Source organism: Acipenser ruthenus, chromosome 17 (assembly GCF_902713425.1).
Source record: "Acipenser ruthenus chromosome 17, fAciRut3.2 maternal haplotype, whole genome shotgun sequence".
Classification (NCBI taxonomy): Eukaryota; Metazoa; Chordata; class Actinopteri; order Acipenseriformes; family Acipenseridae; genus Acipenser; species Acipenser ruthenus.
The window spans coordinates 19,820,327-19,831,243 of record NC_081205.1 but is presented as its reverse complement, the minus strand read 5'-3'; the positions used below and the strand labels follow the sequence as shown (position 1 = coordinate 19,831,243).

General features: G+C 40.2%; 1 protein-coding gene across 1 annotated transcript; it reads left to right on the top strand.

Moving 5' to 3' along the window:
• The first annotated feature begins 2,280 nt into the window (after nucleotides 1-2,280).
• Nucleotides 2,281-10,318, top strand: LOC117423424 (alanine--glyoxylate aminotransferase-like). The gene is made up of 11 exons (XM_034039173.3): nucleotides 2,281-2,623; nucleotides 4,135-4,327; nucleotides 4,863-4,927; nucleotides 5,355-5,455; nucleotides 5,897-5,967; nucleotides 6,252-6,336; nucleotides 6,831-6,926; nucleotides 7,257-7,326; nucleotides 8,021-8,116; nucleotides 9,081-9,209; nucleotides 9,967-10,318. The coding sequence occupies exons 1-11, from the start codon at nucleotides 2,354-2,356 to the stop codon at nucleotides 10,072-10,074; spliced, it is 1,284 nt and encodes a 427-aa protein (XP_033895064.3). The 5' UTR covers nucleotides 2,281-2,353; the 3' UTR covers nucleotides 10,075-10,318.
• Nucleotides 10,319-10,917: the final 599 nt, after the last annotated feature.

The following is a 10,917-nucleotide window of genomic DNA, read 5'->3' as shown; positions in this document are numbered from 1 at the left end:
TACAGCTCCCGCTTACCTTTACAGGCTTATGTTGCATTTGAGGTCAGACAGTGAACAACAGTAATTATGAAGCAGTTTCTCAAAAGTCCAAGAAATGACACTGAACATAATGAAAGCAGTAGCACTTATACCGGTGCAAAGGAACAACCTCTGTAACTAAAGGTATTCAAATCTAAATTTTGGGTAGGGTCTTTAGTCCAGTTGCCTAATGTCACAGGGGGCCTTGAGCTAAGAAAGTTTAGAAACCCCTTTTCTAACTGATATCCAGAAATGTTGCAAGCAAGCAATTGGAAATATAGTTTTTAAATAAGTATTTAAATAATATTTTCATCAGTTTTGATTAATAATGTACATGTTGACATGAAAAGGTTCTATTCTGATGATGGCTTCCGTAACCACAGCTCTGAGCACAATGTTAATGTCTCCTCTGTTGGAGGGCAGTGTGGCTTGTGAATATTACAATATCAATGAAAGAAAGGCTTGGAAGCAAATCATATTTAGATAAGGATTTGCAGTCTAGAACTGGGTCTGTATGGATTTCAAACCCATTAAACCTGGTTTAGTATCAGAAGCATCTGGTTCAAATGCAGCAGTGTGGAGTAGTGGTTAGGGCTCTGGACTCTTGACCGGAGGGTCGTGGGTTCAATTCCAGGTGGGGGACACTGCTGCTGTACCCTTGAGCAAGGTACTTTACCTAGATTGCTCCAGTAAAAACCCAACTGTATAAATGGATAATTGTATGTAAAAAATTATGTGTTATCTTGTAACAATTGTAAGTCGCCTTGGATAAGGACATCTGCTAATAAATGAAAATGACCTAATTGCAATACACATACACTCTTAAACCATTCTTCCAAAACACTTTCCTTCACATAACTGTCACTACAGTACAATGTGCATCTATGTGTAATAATAATCAGAAGTTTCAATACCAGCGTCTTTATTGTATTTTGTTTATGGGATTTTTTTTATTTAGAAATGGTAGATGTCCCGATTTACTGATCCCTGCTGTCTCCTTCTCTCTCAACAAGAGAGAACTTCAGTGTACCAGTGTATTTTGTTTCTGTAATATGAGCCATTTCTTTGTTGTTGGTTTTTTTTTTTACCATTCTAGTACCACAATTCATCTTATTCATATTAAAATGGGAAACAACAAGGACTTCTTAAAGAAAACGTTTTGGTTTCAGGTAGATTTTGCCAATTGCTTTTCTGTCTACCAGAACCGTATCTTGCTGTGAAGAGATATTCCATCAGTTGTTGGTATTGTAAGTTTTGTTGCTCATGGAATACCAGCTTGTGTTAGGCACACCCACTGCACCAGTGAATCTCTCAGTGTCTGTGTATATCCAATCAGATTTCACCAGGAATGTAGACGCCTCTGTGGTGGAGAGGTAATGATGGCAAAACAAGCAAATAGTCTTGAAGACAAATCAATAGAGCGGTTGAGCTCTTTCACAACAGCAAAAGCCCAGAGCAGGCTCTTGCTTAAGGGGAGATTGAATCCTATTAATGATTATACTGTCCAGCACCCATTGGAAACTAACTAAGTGGCACTTTAAATGCTTGTCTGGAGGAAATCATATAACATGACATAAAGAGACTAACAATTAAAAGCATTTCATCACTGCATACATTTAAAGAGTTATTCAAAAATAAACACAATACGCAAATAATAAAAGCTCCATGAATACAGATGAGCCGGGCTCTTTTACATAGCGGTTAAAACTCTCGCTTGCGGGGTGTGTGGTTGATGGTTTGTGCTCATGCGATACAGGTATCACAATAATCAGAAAAGCGGTACTCTAGATAAATGCACAAATGGAAGTGTGACATACGGACAAGTGTCTGCCCTCTAAAGCACTGCTTTACCAAGCACTCCCCCCTGCAACAGTTCAGTTCTTCAGCGCTGTCAGTACCCAGCATCTTGATAATGAGTGCTGCAAGGCAAAATAGAGAGAAGAAATGAGTGATAAACACCTGTTTTTGCACCAGTTAATAATTTATAAGAATGTGTGAGCTTGAAATTCGTTTTTTGTATGTTTGATTAAAGCTGACTGGTTAATTTGTAGGGGTTTTAGTTTGTCATTCTTGGATATCTCCATTGAGATAGTAGAAGCATTGAAAGTAGGGTAAATATTTTTTTATTTACCGGGACCCCAGTCCAAAAGATCACAGCAAAAGCATATGTTTTTGTTTCAATTAGGGATTGTTTTTCCTTGGCCCGAGATCAATGTGCTGGAGGTCAGGGACCTGTTTATTTAAATTCTTGTCTTTTCAGCTACTTTTTATTCAAGCAGTCTGCAGTCTGGGAGATAGCACACAGTGAGGCCCCCGAGAGAAGCAGTTATTAAGCATGCAGAGGGCTTTGATTTGCAGAGGTGCGCTTTTTGCACAGCAGGTAGCACTGGAAAGCTCCCTGACTACTCGGATTTCATCTGTTCTGGTGCCTCGCTCCTATCGTGCCATGTCCTCCCTTACTGTCCCAGCACCTGCCTCTCTACTCCTGCCCCTGAAAGTCCCCTACCGTCTCATGTTGGGACCTGGACCCTCCAATGTCCCTCCGCGCATCCTGTCTGCAGGAGGGAGACCCATAATTGGACACATGCACAAGGAAATGTTTGAGGTAAGGAAATAGAAGATCTTACTGCTTATACTGTAGGAAGTGCATATGCTTCAATGCTAAAGTTGCTTAACTGATGTATAGAAATGTATCTTCTAAATGATGAATGAATGAGAATATTCAGTTGGGTTGTGTGGGTAAATGTCTCGTGTATTGAAAGGTATTGGATATATTTGTATTAATGATTCATGTGCAAGTAACTACAGTGAGAACTTGATCAATCAATAGTATACATGGTTGGAACGCTACAATTTTAAAAGAATAGTCTTACAAAGAATAGTCTTACATAAAAAAAGCTTGTCTATTTGCAGTAGAGTGCGTGGCTTAGGTGTGGCCCTAAAACTTCCTGCATCTAAATTGAAGGACACATCTGGAAATTAAGTGAAGATGGACTTAGGATAGAGGGAAGGAGGCACTTCTTCACACAGAGGGGTGAGGGTAAGGAATGGGCTAACTAGACATGTTATTGAGGCAATCACTTGGATCCTTTAAGAGCTAACTTGACAGTTCTGAGATCAATCAGCTACTAGGAACCGGACAAGCTTAGATTGGCAGAATGTTCTTATGTAATGCGATGGCTTTCAGGGTTAAAATGACAAACAAATGTCTGAAACTTAAAGCAAGAAAGTTTTTATTCTACAAGTTCTGAAAATGTCTTGATGAGGAAGGAAGTCGTCCAGTGATTACAGTGGTCTAGTGACCTGCTTATCAGAGGAAATGGGCTGAGAGGGAGGCAGTGTTTTATAGAGGTTATCTAAGGAACCTGGAAGGAGGTAGTGTGTTTTAGTGGTTACAGGTGAGGCCCTAGGAATAAGACAGTGTGTCCTTATGGGTGGAACTGAGCATGTGAAAGCAAGAGGAGGGACTGGAAAGAAGATCATGTAGCTAGTGATCGATGCTGAAGAACGGGGAGGAAGGCAGTATGGTGGTTAGAGTTCATGTAAAAGGGAGGGGTTAGACTTGAAGGACTGACTGATGGCTAACACTTCAATCAGACACCTCCTTTAACCTTCACCCAGCTTCAAACATGCAGCTACATTCAGGTGACTGGAGACGCTAGACAATTTTCCGTAAAACTATTTTTATGTTTTCTTTTTTAAAATATGATATTTATTCTTATTATTTGTGTTATTGTGTAGTGTGCATAGGGTTAGGGGTCAGGGCTGGTAGGTAACGCAATCTAAAACATGAAGACATAAGCCTGATACGAGCGCCCGAGGTTCACCACAATATATATATGGTATGATAGTCACTTCTGTTTGCTTTTCACCAGAGTGTTGTTTATATTAAATAGCTTATCTATTGAATAGAATAGATGTGAAGTACTTGCTTTTTGTGCACGATTTCCATGCAATCCACTGGGCACACTTCAGTGTAGGTTGAGCGATGTCTTTGAAATGGAAACGCACATTAGAGCGAGTGATGTCACAATCTGTCTCTATATTGTACTGCACACTCGTTTGTGTCTGATCTCTAGTAGCTGACTGTATACACTGTTTTTTTTTTTCTTGTAGATAATGGACGACATTAAAAAGGGAATCCAGTATGCCTTCCAGACAAAGAACGAGCTGACAATGGCGATCAGCGGATCTGGCCACGCTGCCATGGAGGCAGCACTGTATAACGCGGTGGAGCGCGGGGAAACCGTCCTGATCGGAGTCAATGGCATCTGGGGAGAGAGGGCAGCAGACATCTCCGAGAGAATGGGTACACTGCTTTGCAGTCCTGCCATACCTTCAGTAGTTTCACCGTCAACCAAATTCCAGCTAAATACCCGCACTGCACATGACCAACAGCTTAGTTCTGACACCCCCCACCCTGTTTTAACCTCTCAAAATCAGTCCTCCAAACCAGTAACAGATGCTAGTCTATTAAATATGAATTCAGAAAATGACTATAACTTATGGTAGAACTCTCCGTTGTCTTTCCAGCATCATAGTCATAAGTGCTGAGCCCCTGTGCTCACCACACAGGGTACTTACTGTTGTCAAGGCTGGTGTTATTGTAGCCTCACTGCACTTAATAATATGGAAATCTGTAAAAGGGACATTGCCCCTCATTGTGTTTATCCTTGCTATGTGAATCATTTACCAGTTTAAAGTGTTCAGTAACTGTATTTAGCAAAAGCACATATATTATAAAATAGAAATAAACACTCATCTGACCCAGTCATTGAACTGCCCTGAGAAAGAAAGAAAACACTGTGTGCATCTGAAGAACCTTGTTTATCTGGATTCCACAGGTGCAGATGCTAAAAGACTAGTCAAACTACCTGGCGAATGTTTCACCCTACAAGAAATTGAACAGGTGAAGTTGTATTTTACTTTGTCTACATTTTGCCTGTATTTATACATTCAGTCAGTGTTAAATGTGTCTTTTTAAACCACATTCTAGTTATTAAATCAAGTTTGCATTTCATGTAACCTTTTTATCAACTGTTTTAGAGAAGGTTAGAAGTTAATTCTCATGTTTCAATGAGGATCTTGTTAAAGCACTCTAAAGTTTTATGAATTGGTCCCTCAATATCAACTCTTTTTGAAAAAAAACTGCAACGTAATAAGAAGGTAGCTACTAGGAGGCATGTTCATTCATGCAGAGTAAAAACTGTTAATTTTACAGAATCACGAATGAATATCTAAACACACCTTACAGAGATTAAATATATGACATGTCCGTGATTAACATCCTGTGTACTGACAGTGTAACTGCTCATTGCTTACTCTTCTTGCTCCAGGCCTTGTCAAAACACAAGCCAGTGCTGTTCTTCATCACGCATGGAGAGTCTTCGACTGGAATAGCACATCCCCTGGATGGACTAGGAGCCCTGTGTCACAAGTGAGTTGGCTTGGATGAAAAAGCCGTTTCTGAATGAATGTGCCCCCTCCACTAATTGTTTACTCAGGTAGCACCTGCTCCAGGTAACTAATCCTGCATGATGAATCAAACATCAGATTTCCAAAAACTACTGGGACCCCAAAAATGTCTAGCATAGTAAACCTGAAATAAGAAATTATATATGATAACTGGGAGGGGGTGTGCCGTAGTGCAGACTAGGGCTGAGGACACAGGCAGTATGGCCTAGCCTAGAGTTATAGCAGATGTATTGGGAAACAGCCAGTGGCGTAGTGGTGAGGGTTGGTGACAGGGAGGCTGACCCAGTGATCAGAGTTGGGCTGATGGCTTGCCTTGGGTTTAAATCTAAGGATAAAGAGTCTGTGTTGCTTGATCCCCTGGCTCAGGTGAGGCCTGGCTTTAGTTTCTTCTTTTCTCTCCCAGGTATAACTGTTTACTTCTAGTAGATTCTGTGGCTTCTCTGGGTGGAGCCCCCATATACATGGACAAACAAGGTATGCCAGCTTCACTGCCTATGCACCTGCTCATTGCTGTGTTTGTGTGCACATGTAGTGGAAACGGAAAGAGGAACAGAAGCCCATTGTGTACACAGACACACACACACACACAAACACACACACACACACACACACACACACACACACACACACATGTACATTCATTTTATTTTAATTACCGGTATTGTTACATTTTTATCACATACTATGTTATACATTTTAATTGTTTACAGTTTTTTTTTTTTTTTTTTTAACTGACTCTCTCTTTCCCACCCCTGAAGAGATTGACATTCTGTACTCTGGATCTCAGAAGGTCCTTAACGCTCCCCCCGGAACAGCTCCCATCTCCTTCAGCGAGAGGGCAAAGTAAGGATGGTCAGGGAGGGTCTCTTAGAATGCCGTTATCACACTTTGAGTTTAACAGAATGCCCAGCAAAGCAACATCAAGATGCATTGATTGCTATAGACATATTTCTTTACAATTGTGCGTAGTATTTATGAACTTTGCTGTACAGGTAACCTATATTTCAGAGTACCAGTGATTCAAAGGGTTTTGGGGAGGCATGTTTTTTGCATATATTATTAATGAGTAACTTAGCAGGTGCTTCTATCCAAAGCAACTTACAGAGACTAGGGGGGTGAACGATGCATCACAACTGCTGCTGCAGAGTCACTCCATTAAACAACTAACACATTTGCAGATTAATTAATTAATTCAAGACTTTACTAGGTTAGTTTATTTACAGAAAAGGGTGAAGGGGGTGGCATAAAAAAAGGAATTTAAATTAAAAGCACTTTCTCGGTCTGTTGGCTTTTTTTTTCTGGTTGAAAAACATCTTATGCTCTTATCTCCTCTCCAGACAGAAGATCTTTAGTCGAAAAACGAAGCCCGTTTCATTTTACCTGGACATGGGCTGGCTGGCCAATTACTGGGGCTGTGATGGAAAACCCCGCGTGTAAGATTTGAACTCTTTATTTATTTCATAGCTGTCTCTTTGCAGAGATGTAGACAATGCAAACTCTTATGCATTTGTATCTGCACTGCTAACTTAGCATTGCTACAAAATACTGTCACATACATTGGTAGTGGGAAAAAATACTTTTGTATATGAGGTACTTGGAAAGAATAAAATGTAGCAGTTTAAGAGTTTTGATGGTAAAGATTGTTAATAATGCCAAATGATCCTATTTCATGCCCACCACTGTATATACATACCCTTATGGTGACATATTACTGCACCATGCAAAGCTGCCTGTCTGTGGCTCAGTTTCTTGTTGTCCTGCAGGTACCACCACACTGGGCCTGTCTCTGGATTCTTTGCCCTCAGGGAGAGCCTCGCCATTCTAGCAGAGCAGGTGGGGATGCTGATTGGCTCAGCTAACTCACCCCTCAAGGCCTGGTTTAAGGAAATGCTTTCAATGACAATGGCACAACATTTTAAATCAGGCTGTAGCGATTATGAAAGTTTACCACAGTATTTTTGCAGTTTTTTCCCATAGTTGTACTATGCATTTACCCCAGTTTACCCTGGTTTATTAATATGTTTTACCACACCTTTCTATCATTCACAATGCTTACCTGTGCTTTACCATGCTTTCACTGTGCTTTATTACACTTTGCTGTGCTTTTACTCTGGCAAACTTTTGTAACGGATGGTCTGCTTATTGAAGTCTGCAGAAGAAGAAATCATTTTAGAAATGAATATGAACATTCATATTGTGGGGTACAGTAGCAACACATCTAAATTATTGACTTGTGTTTAGATTTTCTTCCATAATTTCCAAAAAAGGTTTTCATTTTTAAAATGGTAACACTTAATGTAAATGCTGTCAAGGGGTTGAGGGAATTAAAATGCAAATTAGGGTTTTCTTTGTGAAAATGCAATCCTAATTTTGTTATATTGCACACTTTTAATATAAAAAAAACTAATTAAACAGAAAAAAAAACTCCATAGAAAACACACAGATGCTGTGGGTTTATTTGTCAGCACTGCCCTCTTGTGGTTCTTTGCTGTCAGTGACTGCTTGTTTTTTACTGCACCGACCCCAGGGCCTGGAGAACAATTGGAAGCACCATCAGGAAATGGCTCTCTATTTACATCAGGGACTTGAGAAATTGGGTCTTAAACTCTTTGTGAAGGACAAGGTGAGTAGAGTAGAGAACCTGACCAGACCTGTATTAAATTCATGTTTCTGTGTAACAAATTATGTTGATCACATGTATAAGGCATGCAATTATAATATGAATATAAGATATTTAAAGTGTTACCGTAAGATTTTGTTGTTGCTAGTTGGGCTACATATTTAAAACGCCTGTATGTAGTACATACTTTTGTGTAAATGTGATGATGTCATGAATGAGCCATTCTGGAGAACAGTTTTTACTGCAGTATGTTAACCCCAACCTCCCTAAATACATTGTATGTGCTAGTCATTGAAGAAGGATCACATAAAACACCTTGCGCAATCATGGCTACATTGGTGTTACACCCTACTGACAGTGTTATGGCGGGTATTTCTTCTGATGTCCAGCCCTCTGTATATGTGGTGTAGGGCTTAGCCCCAATTAGTCTTCTATTCTGTAGTTGCAGTGGGTAACTACCCTTTGATATCTGTGATATACTTCTGCTTTGGCCTCTTCTGAACCCTAGACATTGATTTCCTCTTGACCTGATCCATCTCTCTGCACGTTCCATAGATTCCGAGATAAAACAGCATTTCCACCCACAAAAGACAGCGGCCTGGTCTGCATTGTTTTCCTGCACTCCAACCTTGAAATAAATACCAAAAAAGCAAAAATACAAAAACAGACCTACTGGGGTTCTATTACTGTAAAACAGCATTATATGTCATTAATAAATACTAAAAGTCCCTTAAACACTATTTGCTATATTGTTAAAGCCATTTGGCTTAAGCACCATTTTCACTGGTCTCCCATCAATGTGTCGCTGAAATGTTATTGTAAAAGAGACCTTCTAGAGGTTATAAAAGGAATGGAAATGTTGCACCTTTAGGCATTGTGAAGTTAAACATTTACTTGGAGTTACTCACCAAAACTGAACGATTATTAGGTGCTGTAATGAGTTTCGATATTTCTGCTTCCCTGCCAGAATCTGAGACTCCCGACAGTGACCACTATTGCAGTACCTGAGGGCTATGACTGGAGGGACATCACAGCATACATCATGAAGAACTACAGCATGGAGATTACTGGGGGACTCGGTCCATCAGTAGGGATGGTGAGTATAACTTTGGGGCCTGAGCAAGGAATGGATTTCAGTGAAGAAGCCAATATAAATATGACCACTGGGGGTGCACCAGTAAGTCTCTGACAGTGAAATGACTTGCACACTCCAGTACCCTTGCATCAGTATTCTGCTGGATATGGAAACACTTGCCGATTTGTTTTCATTGAACCCATGTAGCAATGAGAATTTTTAAAAATGGTATTGGCACAAACAGTTGTTTCATTAATTACCAGTTGGCTAAGACTAAATTTACTGCGTTCTGCAACATTTAACTATTTATGCTAAGGTATGCTGTATAAGATGCAAGAAGTGTCAATTGAGTCCCTTCCCATTGTTGCAAGGGCAGCTGAAAGAAATCTGGTTTGTGGTGAATAACACGCTTTCTCCTAACCTCTTGGGTCGCTTCCAAACCTCATTTTTAAAATGACTTCCCTTGCCGTTTGTTTATCTTATACACTAGTGTTTCATAGCATCACTAACTCTGAACATCTGAAATACTTGACTGTGTAGAAGCAACAAGCAGTGAGCATGGGTCATAGGGTCATTAAACAAGTGCTCAATGTTTTTATGCAGTACATCATCTGTTTCTGTAAATAGTGTCATTTTGAAGTCTAAATCAATGCATTTTTTAAACATTCTTTCCCAATTAGATCTGTATAGTAGTAACAGTGTGCAAGTCAAGTAGTTCATACAGTGAGAGAAGCAGAGGCTGCAGGGTTTATGAGTGCTCTGTGTGTTTCCCTTGCAGGTGCTGCGGGTTGGGCTGATGGGATACAACTGCACAAAGGCCAACGCAGACCTGGTGCTGCAGGCTCTGGGAGATGCACTGCAGCACTGCCAAAAGAGTAAAGTGTAGCAGCCTGGACAGCGTGGCACACCCAGGTCCCGCTCAGCCACGCTGACACAATAAAGACAGTATCATACACTGGGCATGGAGCTATGAGTGTCCTGTCTTCTAGTAACAGGGCAAAGTGGTTATAATGGGCAGACGCCTGGGCTCCTGTCCCACTCAATTTTAAATTGACTTGCGTGTTTAAAGAGACATTGTTCGTCTTTTTTTTTGTGTAATCTTTGCAATGAATAAAACCTAAAGAATTATATGATTTTTGTTAGATTAACTGTATCATTTACTGCAACAATGAAACCCATTAACTCATTTTAAAAAGCGAGACACTTCAGCTATAATTAGTTATTATGACTAAAGAACCATTGGTTGGCTATCCTTGGCCTAGAAAAAAAGAAAGAACTGAATCTATTTAGCCCAGAACAAAGAAGAATTATGGGGGACATCATTTCAATCTTTAAAATGTTAAAAGGAGTTGACATATTTAACACTACCCAATACTTTGAGCACAGCACATAAACCACACATACATAATGTAGTATGCGCAAAAACCAGGACCAGAGGACACAGTTAGAAATGAAGTGGAGACAGACTTGGGGAAGGAGACAGAGAGAGTGGTTTGGAATGAGCTACCTAGTCATGTTGTTGAGACAGAATCACTTTGATCCTAAAGACTCAACTTCACAAAGTTCTGAGATCAATCGGCTGCTAGGAACCAGAGGAGCTTAGATGGGCCGAATGGCCTCCTTTTCTTATGTTCCTCCTTGTGCTGGGCAACCATGGTGTCTGTGCAGACACAACATTTCCACGAGCTGCCAACTCCATGCTATAAACAACTAAAGGGTGTTGACCGTC

Coding starts and splice junctions, on each gene's coding strand:
- LOC117423424 (XM_034039173.3), top strand. CDS start 2,354: ATGCAGAGGGCTTTGATTTGCAGAGGTGCGCTTTTTGCACAGCAGGTA. Junction 4,328..4,862: donor AGACATCTCCGAGAGAATGG/GTACACTGCTTT, acceptor TGGATTCCACAG/GTGCAGATGCTAAAAGACTA. Junction 6,927..7,256: donor TGTGATGGAAAACCCCGCGT/GTAAGATTTGAA, acceptor GTTGTCCTGCAG/GTACCACCACACTGGGCCTG.